The 23,252-nt window shown below is 38.4% G+C and overlaps 1 protein-coding gene and 1 long non-coding RNA gene across 3 annotated transcripts in view; one reads left to right on the plus strand and one right to left on the minus strand.

Annotated features, from left to right (window-relative positions):
* Nucleotides 1–608: 608 nt before the first annotated feature.
* Nucleotides 609–23,252, plus strand: part of LOC149108424 (uncharacterized) — a 28,668-nt gene continuing 6,024 nt past the window's right edge. The window contains exons 1-3 of the long non-coding RNA XR_016208997.1: nt 609–1,472; nt 1,553–1,620; nt 5,388–5,486. This is a non-coding gene — a long non-coding RNA (uncharacterized LOC149108424). The remainder of the gene's footprint in view (nt 1,473–1,552; nt 1,621–5,387; nt 5,487–23,252) is intronic.
* LOC110042150 (histamine H2 receptor-like) lies at nt 5,267–23,252 on the minus strand. Of its 2 annotated transcripts, XM_020747499.2 has the most exons (3): nt 23,041–23,252; nt 12,423–12,542; nt 5,267–7,148 (listed from the first exon to the last, which is right to left on the minus strand). In XM_020747499.2, the coding sequence occupies exon 3, from the start codon at nt 7,082–7,084 to the stop codon at nt 6,035–6,037; it is 1,050 nt and encodes a 349-aa protein (XP_020603158.2). In that variant the 5' UTR covers nt 7,085–7,148; nt 12,423–12,542; nt 23,041–23,252; the 3' UTR covers nt 5,267–6,034. The 2 variants fall into 2 exon arrangements, with proteins under 2 accessions (XP_020603158.2, XP_020603161.2); XM_020747502.2 differs by lacking the exon at nt 12,423–12,542.

Raw genomic sequence — 23,252 nt, forward strand, 5'->3', positions numbered from 1 at the left:
AAAAACGTTCCCTTCAAAACTACTTTCTCGTTACTGTCCTGTTACTGGTAAAGTTGATTGTTCAAACTAAAATCGAATAACTTGTTGGCTCAAATTCTGCGCAAGACGGGCTCAGCTGATCGAGCCCCCTGTTAGTCTTGCTGTACTATTCCGAGTCACGTAGCACAACACATCTTTGGTTTCGAAACGTTGAGGAATGCACAATCCTGGGTAGCTAGGTAAAGCGCTTTTCCTTCCTGTCCCAACGCAAAAATTGACCTAATTTAATACATCCAGTTTAAACGTCAGGTAACTTCACCAAAAAAGCATAAGATTAGTACTAGTTTTTAAGGCTGAAAAAGATGAATCTCACATTGCTCCCAAGTATTCGATCAACTAAAGAAGTAGTGGCTGGGTGATAACATCACGATACGTGAGCAGCACTGAGAACTTAATGATCACAAACTCCGCCAGGCTTGTCCCACATGAAACACACTAAACCTTACGAAAGATGTCAGTCTTTCAATTTGCTCGGCTAGTAATTATTTTCTTGCGGTCAGATTTTGTCGATTGAAAGATCAAACATTTTACGGAATGTTGTAGTGATTTAGAAATCGTCTCGTCATATCACACAGCTTTGATCGGCTGTTTAAATGTTTTCATGGTATCAGGAAGTAAATACTAAGCTGTACTCAGGGCCACAGGAGAGACATGTCCCCTACACAGTGAAAGAATGTCTTCCTGTTTGTCAAAACACGACTGATATTTTTTGAGCACGTTTCACAAGTGTAAAGTATTTTATCATGGCCACTGTATTGTTTTTTAGCTAAAACGCGCTTTTTCTAGCGGTTCTAACCATTCATAATCACGCCTTTTTATCAGTAACATATTCAGCTTTTTCACTTTCAGGGAAGCTATCTTTATAGTATAGCCTCTTTCAGGCGTCCACTTAGTTGGTACGCAGCGGGAACAACGGCGAGCGAAAACAGGCCGGGGAAAAGCGCTGCGCGGAAAGGTGTTCGCTCCTCGCACCAAGCTCCTCTTTTCTTTTTTTGCTCGCCGTTTTTTTCGCGTTACGCCCCGCCGTACGCCCTTGCGCTGCGCTACAGCTATCTGAACGGCTCGAAGAGGCTGCTATCTTTAGAAATCCCCTATTTTGCTTGGAGTGATTTTCATTAATCGAGTTCCTTCAGCAGTAAAATGGCTCCTTTCAATTCAGGTTCCGCCCAGCTCCACTTCGTAGCCAGAATATTAAATATTGCGTGACTTAATTGCGTGACAGGTAAACCTGAAAGTTGATCACGTGTAGCTATGACGTGTAAGATCGCGGGCGTTTGTGTTCCCGCCATTTCACAAGTCCGCGTCAGCCCTGGAACTAGCGCCTGTCGTGAAAAAGCTTTTGCTCTTTTTGCTCGGTTGTTTAAATCGTACCTAAAAAAATATGCCAGCAAACTGATGATACGAGAGAGCTAAAGAAGTGAGGCGCTTGACAGGTAAAAACTGATAACTCGTTTTGTTTCTTATCGTGGAATAAATATCTACTGTTTGTACCATTCATTCTCTTTATCTACAGCCGCTCACTGGGTTTGTCAGATTTTTATCAATGTCAGAAATGGAGATTAGCGGGATTACAATTTTCAGGTTAGTTTACAAGTACAAGGACTGAAGGAGCATACTTACATTTCTTTAAAACGCGGTGACCCTGAAGTTTGTTTTGCCCTGGAGCTCAGAACCAAGTGCTGTGACCCTGTTACATGTAGCTGAAATTGTCCTTCAAATAAAGGGGCGTTGAAGTAAGCTTACTTCGTGGCCTAGGCTAGATTTCAATACCCATTCAACTTCTAGGAGTCAGCCTCTTGGATTTGACATGAAGCTCTTAAAAAATGCTATTTGGGACCACAAAGGGTTAAACTCCCGCGTCTGCATTTTATGTTAATACTTTGCTTTAAACTTGGATATGTTCCACTATTGAGAGAAGATATTTTTGGAAGGTACATGTAGGCTGTGACAAAAAAAAAAAAATGTCAATCATCAGAACACATTGTACTGTGCAGCTCCAAAGTAGTATAGGTAATCACATGATTTTGAGTGTTATTATACATTGAACTTAAAATCACGTCTCTGATTGGCCAAAAGTGTACAGTGAATTTTCGAAATCAGCGCCTGTGACGTCATCTAGCTGCAGATTATTCAGTCAATAATCATGTCTAGGTCACTGGTAATCATGTCTTGTATGACCGCGGTGCATGATTTCTAAGGGTAATCATGTCAAGTTCATGTGCTTTGTGTTGCTTGCCGTCAGTGAAGAAGCAAACACATGACTTTTTTTTTTGTTCAATTTGTAATAAAACAATTATCAGATTTGGTTTTTGTGATATACAGAATAATCAAGGTCTCAGTAAGGGTTATCAGCCTCAGCCTTTGGCTTTGCTAATAACCCCTACCTCGACCTTGATTATTCAAGATATCACAAAAACCTCATCCAATAATTGTTTATAATCTGGAATAAATAAGCATGAGTAAATTTTTTGAAGGCTAACAATTTTATGATCCCATTGTGCTTATGCCTTCTAAATTTTTCGAGAAAATTCATGCGACTACTGGTTATCAAAACAATTTTAAAAATAGATTATTTACAGTCTTTGGCTATATAGCAATCAATTACTTAGGCGGTGGGTAGTGCTCTTCAGTCTTCCAAATATCTTTGTAAATGCAAACCTACCAATAGTGTTGAAAACTATTGAAAATCTTTGGGTGATCTTTGAAAAACTTTGGAAATCTTTGGAACTGTTTGGGTATCAGTTATTCCAAAATCTTCAAAACTGTTCAAGCGTTGTTTAGAAGTTTTCAAAAGTGTTTGGTTATGTAATCACATCTATACAAGAATTCCCTCTGGACTGTATTTATTCTGGATTCTATAGGCTCTACTCCTTAAGATTAGGTTGTCTCAGACTCTACCGACTGAGGATTACAAGGATTCTGAAGGATTCACTTCGTACAAATTTTCAATATGGCTTCTCATACAGAATAATAACATTCAACGTGTCCCAAAAACACTTTCGGTCTCATGACAATTACGTCATCGTGTAAACACATCATTAATGGAACCTGTGGCTATCTATGGCACTTACAACTGCATAGACTAATAACTTATGGAGCAAAACATTGGTAAGGACATGCTCAACACTGTTTAGTCAGGATATCATTCAAGCTTCAGTTGTATTTGAAACAATTTGACACCTTAATTTGATTTTATTTTGTTTTCTTATTTGAGAGGGGTTTTCAACACTATCCCAGTGGGCATTTGTTTGTTTCAAAGAATTGCATTTTCATTGCACTGTGTTAGTTTATGCGATCATGTTACTTTGAATGTAATTTGGAATTGATAGTCATGAGTAAATCTCTCAAAGGCTGAAAAAATGCATGAGACCAAAGGTTAATTGCAATTTGTGGTCTTTGAAAAAAGTGCTCATTTATTTCAAACTGCAAGAGAAAAATCATGGGATTATTAGTAAATAATACACTTGCCACAACCTTCAACTATACCAGTTACAATGCGATGCAATCTTTGATTGATCTTTGGACATCTTTGAAAGTGTTTGGGTGGTGTTTAGAAGTGAACAAAATTCTTCCATAAATTTGTGTTCCACTTAACTTCGGAGGCTTTGGGGGAGATTAGACTTCCTCTATATTGATTTTTTTCAAGTCCATTATTAAATGCATTATTTATTTTGTGTTGTATTACACACCTTACTAAAACTCCTTGAGGGTGAAGGAGAAGATCTCTCTTAAATCTATAGCAATGATGGGGAATGGTCATCATGACTTTTAGAGTTTAAAATCATGTTTTTGATACCACTTATGAGCTGTTCCACTTCAATTTTCACAATATATCGCTAATGCTACATGCATTTATGGTAGGGTTTCATTTTCAAAGCAAGCTCTATTAATTAATAAACAGCAACAAGTTGTCAAGAAAGAAAATTCATGTTATTCACTTTTATGATCTCTCTTGTCTGGAAGGTGACTTTTGGCTGTACTAGTAAGATATGTGTGGGAACAGGGGGAATCTACCAGAGGTAGTTTTTCCGAGGTAGTGGGAGCTCAGGAAAAAGGGATTACTTTGGGAGAAAGTGGCAATATTTAAGAAATAGAAATTAAACATGTATGGTGTTTCTATTGAGTTATAGAAACACGAGCTTTTTCGAGTTCTCCCAAACCTTCACAAGTGTTTCTATAACTCAACAGAAACATGGAGAACATGTTTTCTATTTCTTTTAGAAAACACCACAATGAAAAAAAGAAAACAACTTGGTAACTTTTATTATCAAAGTGTAAATTCTCTTTGCTCGCGCCATCATTACATCAACAGCTCGTGCTAGTTCTGTGTTTCAATCGAGCTATAGAAACACAATTTTTAACCAATTAGCGTGTGTATTTTCTTAGGACTGTTTTCCAATGTATATTATTATATGGCTAGTTCTGTGAGTGGGCAAGGTGAACCAAATCCTGCACTGTGATAGGCTACCCAAGTGGCAAGATAATGCTATCTTGCTGGCTCAGGACTACCTGCTGTGTTCTGCAAAAAATTTCCCCAAAAGTTATATTACTGCGCCTTTCAATAACATGCAGACTTTAAAATTCAAAGCTCAACCGTCAAATGCATTTTTTGCTACCATCAATCAAGTGTTCGGCGGCTCCTCCCAGCTTCTGACTACTGCCGAGCGTGCGGCGATCAAATCGTTGAGCAAAGTTCAGACAATGAAACAGTGCTCGGCAGTAGTCGGAAGCTGGGAGGAGTCGCTGAACATTTGATTGACGGTAGTGAAAAACGCATTTGTCAGTTGAGCTTTGAATTTTAGAGTCCACATGTTATTGAAAGGTGCAGTGATAATAAATCCTTTATTGACTAAGCTTGTTCAGTCAAGATGGCTGGATATTAGCTTTGTTCTTTTTTTGGTGTGCTGGTGGACCTCAACTCCATCTTGGTCCATAAACACACAAAAAAAGAACTGAGGCAATATCCAGCCATCTTGACATCATTCTTGGTCAATAACCCATACATGAATATATTTTTTCAGTAGAAAAAGCACCAAGAAGTTGGAACCATTGAGTAAGTGGAGGGAACTAGACAGTTTATACCTCCCAATAGTTTCCCCACTGGTCTCATTAAGATCACTCTGACTCAGAAATAGAAGTGCTTTAGTACACTGCTACCCTGTCGGGATTACAGTAAGCTTGAGCAACACCCAGAAAATACATTGTGGTTTAATTACTAGGGGTGCTATTGAAATGTCTAACAAGAATTCCCATTGCTTTAATAACTTTACAAATTCCCCCAGACTCAGATGGCATTGGATCACAATTGTATGTTTAATCTTATTACATTCTTAATTCATATATTTTAGTGTGAAGAGGATATCACATCCTGATACTGTGGCTTTCCTACAGGAATGCGTGACTCTACCACCATATCAGAGATTGCGTGAGTTACCCAGAGGCTACAGGTAACTTTGCATAACGTACTTTATTGTGTGATAGACACAGAATGTTCTTTTTAAAAAGAGCAGTATTGGTGCAAACCACTCTGAATGAAATCAAATTTATAATATTATTGTAGATCACGATTGTCACGTTCACAAATGTCAGTCTCTTCAAATCATACGAATATTTACAAATTTCATATTTGTGTATGTGTATATTCTTTCTGGGCCTTAACTTTCTCGTGAAGAGTCTCTTATGTGTTCATGCCATGGACTAGTACAGAACGGTAACTTCCATCTGTTAATTACAGGTGTACATTTCTAGTGTCACTGATGTTTACATTGTACCCTAGATTGTAATACCAGATACCCTTGCCTAGCCTAGCCTTCCAGCAAAGTTTAGGCTCGATTACCAGCCGACCGGGCCCGAGAGAGCGGCGGAAATCGAGCCTAGGCGAAGTTCAAAGTTCGTGAAAAGCATTACAAAAAGGGGCCGCAGGAAAACTTTTCGCGATTATGTTTATTTTTGCGGGAAAAACGTTATTGATCGATGTGCCAACTAATAACCTGAATCAAACAGAGGAGGCCGCGTGATCGGCGGATGAAACAGACGAAAGATAGGTCCTTCTGGTAGAAGAAACACTCCAAGATGTTCTTTGAAAAGACGAAGTTCGTTCTCTCCCGCCAAAGAAGTGGAAGGATTTTCTCGCTCGTCTGAAGTCCTGCTTGAGGAACGTGTACAGCAATGGGTTAAAAAACCCGGTGGAGAACCGTAACGGTATCAGAATGCCGTCAGCCCACAAGGGAATCCCATATCCGTTTCCTAAATCCTCTTGCAACGATCTGAAAAAATAGTTGAACCATCCGACGATGAAGACACAGATCATTGCACCGTAGATGATCAGTGCTTTCCTTTCCTTCTTTGCATTGTGTTCCATGCATTCTGAAGAGAGATGTGAGACGTCCCGCTTGATTCGCTTGCAGTGTTTCCTCAGGGTATAGAAAATGTGAATGTACGCCACTGCCATAGTTACAAGAGGAAACACAACGAAGAGTGCAAGGCAAATGAAATCGTAAATGATATCGTCTACACTGGGTTCCTTCGTTTTTTCGTTGATGAATGATAGCTGAATGAGTGAGGCGAAAAGTGAGAGTGCCCAGACTAGCACCAAAACTGCCAGGCAGGTTCTCTTGGAGATAACAGAGGTAGTTCTCATTACCGAGAAAACTATAGTGAAATATCTCTCCATTGTAATCAATAGAAGGTGCAGCACGGTCGATATCGATAGAAATCTTAGACCCAAGTCCATGGCTATACAGATATTAATGGTGCTAGCGCGAGAATTACAGGTAATAATAAGCGGTACAGCATAGAGCCCTGAGAGCATATCAGATACGGCCAGACTTGCAAGGCAGAAGTTGGTGACGGTCTTGAGATATTCCCTGGTCAGCACCAGATAAATGACCAGGGCGTTGATACCAATTATGAAAAGTCCAAGAATGGATAGCGTAACGAAAATAACAATAAAACCAGCGTCTGACTTGGTAGAAATATCCCTGTCGTCTTGTGAAATATTTACATTGCTGTTGTTTGACACTGCCACGTCAAAATGCTCCATCATAGTTCTTCTGTTCCTCTCTCGGCTTTGAGAATTCGTCTCTCGAATGAAGGTTCGCCTCTTGAGCCTGTTAAAAAGAGTAGATCGAGTACACTGGAGTTAACTTTCACTTCAGTCTTAGCTGTGGTTTCGTGTAAAATGGTCTTTTGACGCACATGTGGGGCACCTGGAGGTACATACAATTGGGAAGTGCGAAAACCAAACAGTCAGTGATTGGTGTAAGCCTATTGGTTCGTTATGAATGTAAAATCAATCATTAACCAATTAATGTTTGTATGGCCAGCGCGTGGAGTCCTTTGTACTGTCTTGCTGGTAATTGCCCGGGTAACTGGCAGGTACTGATCTCAGTGGGGCCTAAAGAAACAGTGGCTCATACAGCCCAACTCAAAAAGCTCTCCCCCTCAAAATGAAACTCAAAATGAGACAATCGCCCACATAAGCAACTGAATTCCAGGAACAAATTTATATTTTCTACAGTAGTTTAATCCAAGTTCAAAAAAAGGTACGGAAAGAATTCTTCAAAAATACCTTTCTTCCTGTATATGGCTGGTCTTTTAAGACGCCATATACCATTAGGAAGAGATGCCAAAATTCGGTTAACAGTGTCCAGACTTGCTTTAGTACTAGACTGCAAAACACTTCATATTTAGCCCTAAACGTCGGCTTAAAGGCAAGCTCTGATAAGGATCCTGCTTATCAGCGCGGCATTTCGAGTGAAAAACTAGATGTAAAAAAAAAAAATGCTTTTCGCAGTCTTCAGTCTTTTGTACAAGTCCTATCTGCATTCTTCGAAGTCAGCAGGCTTGTTTTTTCGTAAAAGTCTCTATTTGTCTGGGAGCTGGAAGTAGAGGATTAAGTCTAAAGTAATTTGGATTGCTGGAAATGAACCCAAGTATTTACTTCCGAGCGTTAGCTCTATGGAAAGGAAATTGTGGGTCACACGAGGAGAAGAAAATTTCTTTGATATCCGCCCGGGGGGGCACTGCCATATATGGGCTATATAGGTATGTACCGTTGTGAAGGGTATGGTTTTCAAGCGGTTTACTCTAGGATAGGGTATATAAATCAGAGCGTTTGGGTATAGAATAGGGTATCATTTTTCACAAAACTGACTAGTTGGTTGAAGATTTTACCTACACTAAGGAAACCAGGAATTGCCACTCAAAAATATAAAAAAATCAAATTAGCAAGTTTAAATTTACGCAAATCAGCCTCAACAGTGTCGATAGATGGGGGGATTTGGAGAGTTTACTTTAGTATAGGGTAGCAAAATTCAGCTGAACTAGCTCTGGTATAGGCTAAGGGTTCCAGGGTCCAAGCGGCACATCCCCACCTAGAACCAAAGTACCTCCCCCGGGGATATCCGTGAGATAACCGTTGCTCTAACGACTAGGTCGTCGGTAATCGTGCAGCACTCATGTTAAAAGCTGTGGAAAGTAGATAATAAAACTCTCAAGTAATTTCAGGGCTGTCAGTAACCGGAAAAAAATATCGACTGAGTGGGAATGTCCATGAAAAGTTATGGCTGAGGCCATGTCCAGGGTTAAATTCTCTTAGGTATTAACAACAAAATCGCAAAAAGTGACTGAGGCAAGTGCCTCGGTTTGCCTGTTACGAGCTACGGCCCTCAATTTGGAGTACTGCATTGTACCCGGCCTACTCCACTCAAGGCGCATAATAAACGCAGATTTGTTGTTTGCTTAAACCAGGAAATCTTTCTTGATTTGTGACTGAATTTTTACCCCCAAGTTCCATAACTAAACTAGCTTTTCAACGCTATGTCCTAACGGATGACAACAGTGATTTTATGCGTCGAACTGAAAAGCGGTCCGAACAAACCTAGATAGCCTTTTACGATATATCCAGCTATATATATCTGAGGTGTCAGCCTTTTTGGCTATGTGTATTGTTGTCTACTGGTGTAATCCAAAGAAACGTAGAGCTGACAAACCAAATCTGTCCTTTACAGAGGTTAATCGACCCTGGTCCCTTAATTATTATATCTGCGTTGAACACAAACCTACAAGCTCGAGTCCCAGCTCATGCAGTATGTACGTTTGATCTCATTTAGGCGTAAAAGCCTTGAAAATTCCAAACATTCTCAGGCCACTTCAGTGTAGACAATAGTTGAAGAAAACTACTGAGTCCTCAGCGGTGACTGGTTTTACAGCTGACTGGCTAGTTCAGTCCTGTCTCGACAGGTTTCCAATAGAAGTGTAAAGTTTGTTATTACGAATATAATTACATGTGTGATCGTAATCATAAGCACATAGGATTACTTTTTCCGATCAGGCAAGATTCCCTACTTGCATGGCCGTAATTTCAATAACTGAAGGTTTAATAATTACCTGCTGACAAACCGGCGGATAAAAATTAACGCTCTTTGCATTTATCGTTGATCAATCGGTGATGGATCAACGTTTTCGTAAAATTAAAACTCTGTTTTAATAGGAAAAACGAGTGAGTGACTGCGCTTTTGGGCAAATTAACTCGGAAACGTCCTGTCCTGAATTGCCGAGATTTAGGGGCAAACGTTTCGATTGAAGAAAAGTCGTTAGTATTTCTTTTATGTACATAATTAGCATGCAGACGGGTTTCTGCTTGCCGTTGTCAGTTAGCAACTGGCGCGTTTGCTCCCTTATATATTAATTTTTTGCGCAATTTCGATATGCAAGACAATAAGTATCGTATTTTTTTTTCTTTAGACCAATGAAAAAATTCAGACAGTTTGGAGCATAAATTATGCTCATGACATTGTAACTGATTCTTCTTTATTTATTTTTGTTTTTATTTTATTTGCCACACAAAAGAGATTATTAAACGTTGGAAAAAAAATTTACACTTAAAGGTGGTGACGAGACTTAAAATTCATGGAAATTTTCTCACCCAAGTATTAATGTCCTTGTGATTTTGAGGAATATCACCTCGTTTGGAACTTGTATTGTGTTTAGACCAGTCGAATTATACAATAGACAGTTCTTGCACCTTTCTACGAGCCACTCAGACTTTGCACTTAATTTTCGAGATCATGTTGGAGCACAACACACTGAAGTGGAATCTACTTCGAATAAGCACTCCAAGGTCGTTTCAAAAACGCGTACAATTATTTTCGTCCCCTTGACGATTAACCTTTTTCATAAAGGACGTCACCGATTCCTTACAATATTAATTTTAAGGAAATTCTAAAGTTTTTTCTCTCTTTTTTACTTGCTAGCAGAACCTAAAGTATATGCAGCTAGATGCATCGTACACTGACTATGGTAAGGGCTCAGCAGTTTTATTTCTCATACCCATAGTGCTGAAGTTCAAATTTTTTTTTAGAAAAAGATATATTTATTTATATTAATTTTTTTTCACAATATTAAAAACCAAAGAGATCCTCTCAATAGGTTTAATTTGAATGGTCACACACTAGGGTCAGTTAAATCCACCGATTGGACTGGAAGCATATTGATATAGAACTGACTTGAGATTCAATTCTCGGAGCAAAAGAACATGTCACGGTTAAGAAGTGTTTTTTGGACAAACAACAACAACAACAACAGTTTATTTCTACTACTGTAAACAACTAAAAGAATTTACAAGATTATAATTATAAATAAACAAATAAACAGTACAGTACATACAGTAGTGGGACACCCAAAATAACTAAAAAGCTAAACTAGTTGGGTGACCGTAATTATAATAATTAAAAATGTGAGAGTCAGGAAAGAGGCACAACAAATACATCGGTACACATAAATATCATAAACTTGGTACAAGAGTAAATGTACAAAGCAAAACAAAATAAATAGATATATACCATCAAAATAGCAGTAAAGATTAATAGAGACTAATGAAATGTGAAGTTAATTCTTTTTTAAATTGATTAGAAGTACAACACTTGAATCTTTCATCGAGTTCATTCCATAATTTAGGTCCATTAAATCGAAAATTAAATTTGCCATAATTTGTTCGAATTTTTGGAAGATAGAAAGTAGATCTAGATGCAAAGCAAGTATTTACATTATGTTTACAAGATGTTTTGACAAAAAACGAATCAAAGATCTTTGGTAGTTTGCCAGTATTAAACTGGTGCATAAAAAAGAGAGTTTGAAGCTTAATATAATCTTGAAGTTTAAGAAGGTTAAGCTTAGCAAACAAAGGACTTGTATGTGCATCAAAATTTGAGAAAGTAATTAAACGGATTGCTTTCCTTTGTATTATTTGAAGTGGTTTAATATTATGAACATAAGTGTTGCCCCAAACTATACAGCCGTAGGAGAGAAAAGGAAGAATAATGGCATGGACGTAGAGTATTCGACGCCACACCTTCATCGTCTGACTGTTATATTGTACAAATAGACGATTGAAATCATCGCAGTTCTTTCATACGACATCTTGTGGGCCAGACTACGTCAGTAAGGTCTATGGTCTAGGTAGATGGGCGATCGACAATTTGCCAAAACTGATTTGGGAAGAAGGGATGGCAGGGATGGTGGTGGCCCGGGCTGGGTTCCGGCCCGGTGCCATAAGTGGGTTGAGTTTGTTATTTTCTCTCGCCTTTCTCCGGGAGTTTTTCTCCGGGTTGTTCGGTTTTCCTTCCTACACAAAAACCAACACTCCAAATTCCAGTTCAACCAGGATGGAGGACCCGCATGAAAACTACAGCTAACTTGTAAGGCTGATGTGGCTTCCTCTCTAAAATATCGTAAAATTTTAGTTGTCTTCTTCAAAATTGGCAGTATATATACGCGCAGATTATCAGATTACCAGACTGGCGATTAATGAAATCTTTCATTTTCGTCTTTTGTCAAGAGATCTTTATACTAAAGTAAAAGATGTAGGGAATGTTACCAAGTGTCCTCTAACATATAATTCTGTTTGAAATCGCTGGCTTTTACAGTTGACTAGGTATATTAAAATACAGTAGTAAAAGGTTTACCTTCGTTCACAATAGAGCGAAGTTATTGTCTGTTCACTTGAATAGCTACATACTCTTGTAATTAAACGAAGAGCAAAAAGTTAAAATGCCTCATCTGTCGGTTCTCTAAGTTCTGTTTTACTTTCACTGTCTCAGATGTGTTTTACAGTTAGCACGTTATTCAAAGATGGGATTTTTGTACAGTACGGTACCCGCTAGACGAGTGCAGACCTTAAAACGAGAGTTATGCTGGAATAGTAATTAAAGTATCACATGCTGCTGTTTTTGTGTATCCGCCAGAAAGCTATGTCGCTTTGAAACCTTCGGCGGATTAAATACTTATGGCTGATAAATACAAGGTTATCTTAAAACTAAAGTGAAGGATTATCATTTACCTACCCATGCACAGAAGCTACTATTACATAAGCATGCACTGACCTGGAACAAGCTTGACAACTGTGGCTGGAACCGCGGACAGCTGCAGACTGTTTTTTCACTCGCTGCTTTTACTAAAAGTGCAGTCTCCAGCAAAATATAACATCTCTTTACAACCCGTGGCTAGGATTAAAGAATAACCCTTGGTAATTATAAGGCTGTAAACTGGGTTAAGTGCTTTGCAAGAGCAACCCTTCTTTGTTATTTTAATTGACAACCGATATTAGACAGCTTAACATCTTCTACGGCGGGATTCCTTTTAGATGTTCTTATGAAACCGCACTCCAGTGTTGAAAGCCTCTTTGTGTATTTGGACCCCAAGTTCTTGTAACAGACATTTCATTCATCATAGAAACGCATGCAAAACACTATTAAAAATCGAGCCAAAAATGTCAAAATAAACCAGTTCCCCTTTCTCCATTTCACACTTCTTGCTATCGATCTTTTAAAGGGGTCATGACTTTGATCTTTTTCAAAGCCGGCATTTCAACTCTGTGAAAGTAATTATTCACCATCGATCATCATAAGAAGGAGGAGGAGAGCTCACTTTGTTTACAATGTGAAAGAGTGTGTGCCTTTGATTATCAGCCATATTACAAAGCTTCATAAAATTCCCGTGGACGTCAAAGGAGCATTGCCACGAGTTTTGAATCATTTTTTTTTTGCGATGTACAAAATCACCTTGAAATGGAAGGAAACCTCAAAATAATACTTGGCTAAGTTAGAAAAACACCAAGGATGTAATAATAACCCAAAACTTAACGAGCATGGTTAAGGATAGCGAAGATTAACACGGATTACAAACGAAGAACTTGAAGAATTGCGGCTTAACTTTTAAGACTCCTCGTCTGCCCATGAAACGCCAAAAGGACCGGACGGGTTTTATATGTGAGGAAAGAGTCAGGCTCTCCTCATAACAACAACAATCAAACTCAAAAGCATGCTTTTTGTTGTGTTAGAAGGATACGCTTCTGGTCGTATTTATGTTGAGTATTTTACAAATGAACAGTTTTTTTTTTGATTTTAAAGAAAGACGATGCAAGGTTATAACCTTTAATCTATTTTCAGAAACTACGACACGAACTTAGTTCTCTTTGAAAATACGTTATCCAGTGTCAGGTAAATTATATTCACGATAGCTAATTATGAACATGTTAATTTTTCTTTTTCTTGATCGTAGTAACAAAGGTACGTGAAGAGAACTCGCTTGTTTATACAGTTGTGAAAGGAGGTGTAGCAAACGCTTCGAACAGAGGTCCTCCAACGAATAATTACATTTTTATTATTTGATTTAGTTGGTTTTACTCACATCAGCTATGATGTTCCAGACTTGTTCTGTTCCTTCAGTCATAACCTCTCTGTCATGTTAGCGATAGCCCGATTTAGCCTTCTTCTAAACTCCTTTTTTTTTTTTTTTGCGGCGCTGGCTTATGCATGTTTTCTCATCAATAATCATTTTCACAATCATTCAATTTGTTTCACTATGATAAGGGATAGGTCTGATTATGAAATATGATTACATACATCAAAGTCATTTGCTGAAAATATACTTTCTTATAGCTTTAAGTCATAGGGAATGTAAGCCTATAAGTGTGAGCTCTAGAGTAAGGTATAAGGTAAATCTAAACGTTTATACGATAAAAGTCCAATTTAAACCAACTTTAAGATATAAAAGTTGACCTTTTTCGGCCAGGGGTGAAACACACCCAAGACCTTATTCATAACTGGAAACCAAACAGCTAATAGCTTATTTATTATTAAGGAAGCAAAACCGTATTCCAATTCTACTCAAACCATGTTGTCTTATAAAAATCTGAAGATGGAACATATCTCTTATACTGTCATTCTTGGGAGACATCAAGTCTCACTTCATTTATCGTTTATTATTCATGAGAGTATACCTTGTAGTGTCATTCGTCACCAATAAATCAACAACATCTTTCTTAACCATTTCTGACATCTGTGGTGACAACCACAATCACTAAATCCTAATCATGAAAACTTAAAATCAAAGCAAACACGTCATTTACCGAGATTTCACAATTTCAAATAATTCAGGGCTGTCAATACGGGCTGGTAGCCGGTCAAAACAGCCGGCTATTGACCCATCTTCGGCCCGCAAAAATACCGTAAGACATCTGTTTCAAAAAGTGAAGATGCTTTTCAAGGGTTTTAAACGTGTTTTCCTTTCCCAGGCGCGATGGAAGCGGTAGATCGAAGGGTGGTGAATGAAAGCCTCGAAGATTTTCACAGAACTAGATCCCAGGTTTTTACATGTGTCAAAATGGCATCCATTCTGAAGAAATCGAGGCTGTCATTGCTGAGTACGTTTTCTCACTCTCAGTCGAATGAGCAGTGCCCTAAAACGCCTAAAAACACGCTTAAGTAAACAGGAAGGAGATGATTAAAGCCTCCCTCATATTTCCGTTAGCGGGCCTGGCCACCATTTAAAGAATATTAAGCTGTAATCAGCAAGGCAGTGGCGTTATGGAAGGAAACGAAGCACAGGACAAACTTTCCAAGATCTTCTCGTCTTCAGCACAAGGAAAGGGTCACACCAAATTCAAAGGAAGATTATAAATGAGAAAGATTTTCTGATTGAGATCGTTGAGACTTTGACTGAAGGAAAGGTTGCTCAGTAAACTTGAAACATGATAAAAATAGTCATAGGTAAGATGTCCAATAACACAGTAAGGAGAGTTGCAGGAGCAGATGAAGGACTGAACGATATCGGTTAATTGATAGACTGAAAAACGATTTTTCTTAGCTAAGCTTCTATGGCTATCAGTTTACTTAACCCAAGACACTTTCAGTGACTTATTCCTTATTCTGCAAGCAGAGCATCCCCTTGATCCGACCGTCGCTTAGCTATCATGTCGAATTATTGTGCAGTGGAAGGGAGTGTGAAATCTTTTTCTTACTGACAAAGTTTTCAATATGGCGGAAAATATCTGCAGGCTACTGTGGACAGGGAAAATGACGGAGAATATGTGGGGGGAGGGGGGGGGGGTGTAGTGAGGACGGAAGAACTATAGAGGGAGGAAAAGGTCTGTAATCGTAGTTTTATAATGTGTCTTCAGGGGGAGAGGACGAGGACCTTAAAAAATTGACTGATGTTATTTCAAGAGTTTTTGGTTTCTGGAGCATGGCGTTTTGTATATGTACGGAGGAGTTGAAGACTCAAGTTTCGAATACTCTTCATCGCTGGAAAGAACAATATGTACTGATGTACATGTTGCTGGGGACATGAAACACGAGTCTCCCTCGTTAAATTGTCCCACATTGGTTGAATGTCAGCTGCTAACTTGTCCCATCACCAATGCTTATTCCAGGAGTCCATTTATTAATGAACACCTGTTTTTCCTTGTGATGTTTACGAATGCTAAGAACGTTAAATATTTAAAATGTTGCGACTTTTTTCTGCTGCTACAAACGCTAATTCATCAAAACTCAGTTGGAAAGAGGAAGGTTTCTATTGTCATAACAGGCTGCGAATTCTTTTGCATTTCGAATTTTGTGTTTATAAACTCAATGTTTCGCACATTTTTCAGAAAAATGAACCGTCTCAATTTTGACCAAGGCAATAAACAATTCCTCAGAGGCAATACGGATAATAATCACCGTTTGCATAGCGTAGAGCATCTTCGCAGAGTCTACCCTTTTTCCAAGAAAGTTAAGCATTTGTTAAATGATCGCCGGGTAACAGGAGATTCCGTGAGAATAAAGTTTCCACCAGTTTTGACTTTTTGTTTATGGTATTTGGAGTTTAATAAGCAAACTACGGCGTACGCTCTTTCCGTAGAACCGATCCTGAGAAAAATGTAGCCGTTATTTTCTTTCTACAGTGTCAACAATTTTCTCAACTCTTTCATTTGTTTCGTGATCAATTAATAAACTCTAGCCTCAACTTAAAAGGTTGACGACGGCCGAGTATAGCGCAGGACAGCTTTCTATTTCACCTCAAAAAACGAGACAAGGTATACCATTAAATTATTGATGGGGGATTGGCTGACAAATCCCCAGAAAGCATTCAGCAGACGCTTCAGATTATAAAAGATTATCAAGGAAAACGGTTGTGGAGGGGAAAACAATTATCGAGCAACTAAAATGAATGCAATTCCCCCGCTCCTCCATCAACAACGTTATGGTTGATCCACCCTTAATGTATTTTATCTGACATGTCTTAATTGAATTGATCAGTATCTGAAATGGACACTGCGCATTTTTTCTTTTCCTTTTCGTTTTGAAGTTCTTTACAGCTCTGCTCGGTTCCTGTGAAAAACATCTCTCTGAAAACGACTGATAACTTGTCGATTCGTGATGGTGTCGTAATTTGTTTTAGTTGCTTTGCCAGCGGCCGCTAAGGCTTAGTTACGCTCAGAACAAAATTCCACACGAAAGTCTTGTCGAATGACCTTGGATACCTTAATCTTTTCGATAACAGGTTGAAATTGCAGCCGTTTTAGTAAGAAGAATTAATGGCGTAATCAACTTTGCTGTTAAACAGACTCTTGGCAAGATACACTGTTGACATTGCTGTTACTGTCGTTTTCATTTGAACGTGTAACAGAGAAACATCACTCACCTTGTAAGCAGCGCTGCTCTTCACACAAGGGATTCTTATCTTAAATTTGCTCTTATTTTTTATTTATTGGGCTTGGTGGTAGTGCATAGCCACTTCCCCGAAAGAGACTCTCGTTGAGATGGTAAGAAATAAAAACACGTTTGTTCAAATGCGAATTATGAATAATAAATGTAGTCAGTTTTTCTAATTAACGACGCAAAGTTCAGCTTTCATTGAATGTGGCTTAACGGACTTGCATGCGTTTTCACTTATGAAATATTGATAACATTGTGACAAGTGATTGCTTCTTTTTATATAAACCTGTGATTCTGTTGAATAGTTAACGTTTTTGATGGTCAACATGGAAACGTAAAATGGAAACATAGTCCCATTCTAGAAATTTTATTTCGTCATCACCTGTAAATATGCCTTTGACTTCTCTTAATGTCCTAAAAATTCATAATGATCTCATATCTGCTCGACAAGTGGTATGCAAAAAGAGGACGATGATTAATCTTGGGCCATAAAAGGCTTAACGAACTGCGCTTATAGATCTTGGGCGATAAAGCCGAGCTTTCCTTTTGAGTCGCCGTCTATTCTGAGCTGAACTTGCAGCAGGTGGCAAATGTATGTAAATAACAACACAGTGTTGGGATAATCTTTAGCAAGTCGGAGAAACGTTCTTTATTGTAAGGTTATGTTTCTTATTTGAATTGATAGTTAATACACGACAGTCTTGATGTGAAGTTTATATGAAATAAATAATTCATATATGAACTGCGGTTGTAGATGAAAGTGAAGAATGATCATCGCAGTTAATTTTCCAATTTAAGCAATTGGAAAGAAGAAGCCTTCAGGCTTCTTCTTTCCAATTGCTTAAATTGGAAAATTAACTGCGATGATCATTCTTCACTTTCACACGACAGTCTTGTCCGAATGGTTTAAGGGATATCTTGTTAAGAAAATGGTTAGAACAGAAATTTATCAGTCCATCACTAGATGTATAGATTCCCACGCACAAAATCAAAGTGGCTATGAGCCACTCAACTTGGTAAATATATCGTCTGTAAATAGTGACATTTTGATGCCACTGACTTGAGGTTTTAATCCGCAGGTTAAGTTAAGGTTAAAGCCCATTGGCAAAACGAAACGGTAAGAGAATACACGAGGAGATGTAACACCGTTGAAAACATTCATGAAGTTGTTGGTGATCCTCGTCCGAGTCAGTACGGCTTCTTTTCCGATCAGCAAAGCAAGTATAATCGGATTCTCATTTTCGTTCCTATTTTTTTCGTTCTTTATTTTCCCAGGCGATATCAGAGATTTTTTTTCTTTCTTTGTTACCTTTTGAGAGAAAAAAAAAATTATCCAACGTAGAGTCATAATACCACAAAGACAGCACCGAGTCTCGTCCGCTCAACAAAGTTAAACCCTGTTCGGCGGGGTTCATACTTGGATTTGTTACCAAATACGAATACCCCGTGTTGTAATAACTTCTTTTTATTTCTTTTTTCTCTTTTTTCTTCCCTTTCCAAGACAATATTAGTGACTGCTGAACTTCCAGTCTTGTGCATGTCTTGTTTTCTAGTTATCAACTATTTTGTTCAAATCATTTCGCCATGTCTGTATTCACCTTTGAGGCATTTATTTGCAATACTGTGTAAATAATAGCGAAACGCTTCGTTCGAATTCTCCTCAATTCTCTTGTCTGTTGATCGTCAAAAACTTTTAATTACGGCTTGAATCATAATTCGAAAATTCATACAGCTCACCAATTTTATGATTGTCAATATTTCCTCAGTTTTCGGCAATCGAGTACGGTTAAACCTGTATAAGCGGACACTTTGGGGGAAATGAGCTATTGATATAGTTAGCTTCTATTTATAAAAACGTTCGTTCGAAAATCTATTCAGTGTATATCATGTCCGTGGTAAGATATTTAGTATTTGCGCCAGAAATTCAAAGAATATCAAAGTTGACACGGTACAAGGGACTGTAAAACCGCCTTGGACAGCGCGATGTTCGAAACGTGGGGGGTGGTGGGGGGAGGCTCCTCCATGAAAAGGTCGGGGATTCTCGTCGTCTCGGGTACAAATCGAGGATTCTGGTTTCACTTAGGGTGTTGATGACGAAACGTGACCATTCTTAGCTGTTAAAGTATCCTTTAGAGTGCGCTCGAAGAAATGGTAATAAGAGAAACGCTCTCATTTGTTTTCCGCTGATCTCTCGGGTACGCGAGTCGGGTCTACAAGTGCGCGCGGGATCCTTTCTTGAACAGTGGCTAGTAATCGAACCTATTCCGTTTTAAGTGGTATCTTTTAGGGTCTAATGAAGCTCGAGTAACGCCCGCATTAGTCTTCTTTAGGAGTTAAATTCAAATTTTCCAACCAGCATCCCTGACCTTTTCATTTGGGAGTTGCCCCCCGGGGATCCAAATGTCTAACAGGAAGTGAAGGAGTGAAATCGTCTCACCACTACAACTTGGAAAATATAAATATTTTCCAAGTTAGAAACGACAGATGAAATTTCTGTAATAAAATGAAGTAAGAATCGTCAAACTACAACATAGAATGAATGGTGGACTCAGCTGTATAGATACAGTCGTGGAGCATGGAAACAAGTTAAAGAAAATTGATATTGTTTCTGTTTTCTGCGTTGATTTCTATATGGCATCTCAGATAGTTTGCAAAATGGACAGATTCATTTCATTAGTTTATAAGTAATTTAGTCCAAAGTTCTGTACGGCAAATTGCAGCCCATTCTGGTCTGTAAAGTTTTTGTTTACCTTTATCTTCTTTTGCCAACTGTGAACCTAACTTTACACTAAAGCAAACTATCTATTGAACCTCAGTCATCATAATGATAACGCGTAAACAACGCATCAGTCATTTTATTATAGCATGTCGACCTCGGGCTTCGCCGTGCATTGAAGGAAAGTACGTCTTAGCAAACTTTTCCGTCATAGACCGGGTGTGACATAGCGCGGCTTAACATCGCGGCATGATTGGTTGACCGGCGGGTGGATTTTTCATCTGCTGCGTCTGGAGCTGTCATTGTTTTTTCTTTGTCTCTGCTTTGGCACTGTACGCGTTGCGCGTTTGAGTGTTATCAACTTAATTATTTGTTTTACGGGAGTGTTGTTAGCGCATGATAAAAATATCACTAGCAACGTACTTTCGTGGTATCCTTCACCAATTAGTGCGATTGGTTCAACTCGCCTAGGTGTGCAAAACTCTGCTTCACACGTTAAACACGTTGACCTCTGATTTTTCTGGAAGTTTTGGTCCGTTTTGCTATTAGCTGCAAGTGTGATGATCACAGTAGCTAGGTCGCGGTTTGCGCATCTTAAAAAAGTTTGGGCTAAACCTTTCAAGTTTGTTGTTTGTAATTTGTGTTAACCTTCGCCATCCTTAACCATCCTTGTTCCTTTGTGGTTTATTATCATCTCGTTGGTGTTTTTTCAATCTTAGTAAACTACCATTTTCGGGTTTTCTTTAATTTAAAATTAATTTTTGTAGGTGGCCAAAACAACTCAAAATACAGTGACTGAGCGCCTTTGGATGTCTCAGGAAAACCAAGACAAGCTATGCTAATTTTATGGCCAAAATTGATGTCTGTTTTTTTTTAATCGTGAGCGAAGCTCATGGGTGAACCTCGTAAGAAAATGTCTCTCCAATCCTCATCAAGATCTGTTTGTTTCACTGCGATTCGCATACCACCAAACTCTCCATTAAACTTGAGCTGCTTTGCGTCGATGAGCTTACCGGGTTATTTTATCATTTGCGTAACACTGCTCTTTTATTGCGGTAAATATTACGCGCCGCCGCTTATGCATAGTGTACGTTTACTTAAAGTCTGATGATTGAGTGTTTCAAATGTCTCCTCTCTATTAGATAATAAAAAAAATAATAATTAAAGTCGTAGTGGCGTCAGAAATAGAACCAAGAATCACGCCTAAATTATCAGGGTAAGGTGAGTATTTGACCCCACTGGACCCCGTGAGACCCCAAAATCCTCTCTCTAAAATCTCATTTGAAACAGGATATTTTTGTTCTTTTGCGAACTCTACCGAATATTATCTTGATGTCGGTAAACTTACCTTTTTCTTAACTTCTAAAGAAGGACCCAATATATAGGATATTGATGTTTCTTTCCTATCTCAGTTCTTGCGATGTGGAAAAACTGATAAAAAGAAAGACATTGCCCGAAGTCTTACCAAATGTAATACAAGGCACTCCTCCATGAGCTTGACGGCAAAATAATTTTCTGTTCGAAGGTCGTTTTCGGTGTTGTTTACTAAGACACCCGAAGTGTGAGATTTTGGCGACACATTGACATACAGCTTCGAACTAGCAATTGAAGCGATGACAAGCACCACAATAGAAATGAAGAACCGTCAGTCTATGTTTATTCGTAGGGATTTAGTGGTTTCTTTCTTGAAAAGCGCAAACAAATATCAAATTAACCTTCGAATGAGAATTCTCCATCTGGTAAAATTACACCGGCCGACGGAAAGAAGTGAGGTCTGAAGACGAGCGAGGCGAGGTATGAAGTATGAACTAAATTCGTTATTGGGAGAAAACTGTAGGTACTTAATAACAACTAATATATATTCAAATTAATTGTAACACTGCACCTTGAAATGAGAGGAGACTTTTTTCCCTTCAAAATTAGAGAGGGCTCTGCTTCTGAAATAAGCGAAATTCGTGTTTTGGGCAAAATAGTGGTACACAGATAACATATGGAATAAGAATATGAAGATAGTTTTATTCCAAATGGTTGTTTTCATAAAATTCCTGCTCAGGACATATAATTATGGCAAATATCACCTTAATAAACAGAGTTTTTCTCGTGCGCTCATTGGTCAGGTAACAATGCGAAATATTTGCTTTAGAATAAATGCTTTGGTGAAGAAAAGCTGTATATTCTACTCTAACAGCTGTATATACCTAAATGGGGGTGAATAACAATGGTATATTCTTTCATTTCCCAGTCAATAAATGTCCGCTTTTGTTGGTGAGCTACGAGCTGAAAGTTTCCATGGTAGTTGTCTTTTTCGCCAATCAGCTCGCACAGCCTGGTATATTCAACACCAGCAGGTGTATATACCTTCATTTGGGGGAATAATAATGACATATTATTTCATTTCGCAGTCAATAATTCTCTTTTTGGGGAGAACAATTCTTGATTTTCTTTGTCGTTAATGGGTTTAAACGACTGTTTGCGGAGCTGTTTTCCATTTTTCTTTTTAGACGCCGGCTGTGAACTAGTCGGGTTTATTTTATTTTTTTTTCTTTTTGACTTACTAGGGCATCCCGTCCTTTTGTGAAAGAAGTAAGATTTATTGCTGCACCATTATCAACAGCAGTAACACCAAAACCGACTTGTGACAATATAATTTACCCTCTCCTTACGGGCATCTATATAGTTCGTTGGTCCTACAGAAACCCAAAACAGACGCTAACCTCTGCCACTTTAGGCCTTACCGATTCTACTTTTGAAAAAGGAAGATCGCTGATAAATGCGAACAATAAATATTATTTTGGATTACAGGCAATGTTGGGTATTTGCGAACCTGTCAGCGTCACTGTAGACATATTTTTAACCAAAAGTCGAGATAGAAAATCGCGGGTTTCTTATAAAACTCACTTCTGTAACAATATTTTCAGATTGTGCCACTAATTTCTAAGTAGTGGTTCATATTCGCAGTAATGACAAGTGCGGAGAGAATTTCCTTTGAAAACTCGGATAGTTTTAATTGTAAAAGAAACATGCGAGATATAGACTAGGATTTTGCTTCATTTTGTTATCAGCCATGTGTCGGAAAGCGGTCTTTTTCTTCCACTATTTCAGTCGAAGATCATGAGCGAAATGTTAGAGCAGTCGTTCACCGGCTCCATTCAAGTTAAAAGGCTGCCAGTTCGTATTACACTTCACACTTACAAAATTAAATTTTAAGCCAAAATAAGAAATTAATGCCATCAGACGTGAAAAGACGAGCAACCTTCCAAGAAAACAAATAGTAATATTAGGAACAAGTCTGAAATTAGTACTCACGATATGATCAATCCGTTCTCTGTCGATAACTTGCGCGTTGCTTGCAGGAGAGTTGTTATTTTTTACGAGGCACTGATCGAATGGAGACTGAATAGATTTTGTGTAATTATCTTGTTCATTTGTCGCTTTAAATTTTCAATTGAATCTGTATTTATTTCTCACTTGGATTCAAGTTCATTTCCATATGTACTTGTGTTAAAACAAAGACCCGC

The sequence above is a fragment of the Orbicella faveolata genome, unplaced genomic scaffold (assembly GCF_042242905.1).
Source record: "Orbicella faveolata isolate gen_17 unplaced genomic scaffold, um_ofav_v1 contig_26, whole genome shotgun sequence".
Classification (NCBI taxonomy): Eukaryota; Metazoa; Cnidaria; class Anthozoa; order Scleractinia; family Merulinidae; genus Orbicella; species Orbicella faveolata.

Bases quoted from the DNA above. Each gene is read 5' to 3' on its own strand.
- LOC110042150 (XM_020747502.2), bottom strand. From the start codon at position 7,084: ATGATGGAGCATTTTGACGTGGCAGTGTCAAACAACAGCAATGTAAAT.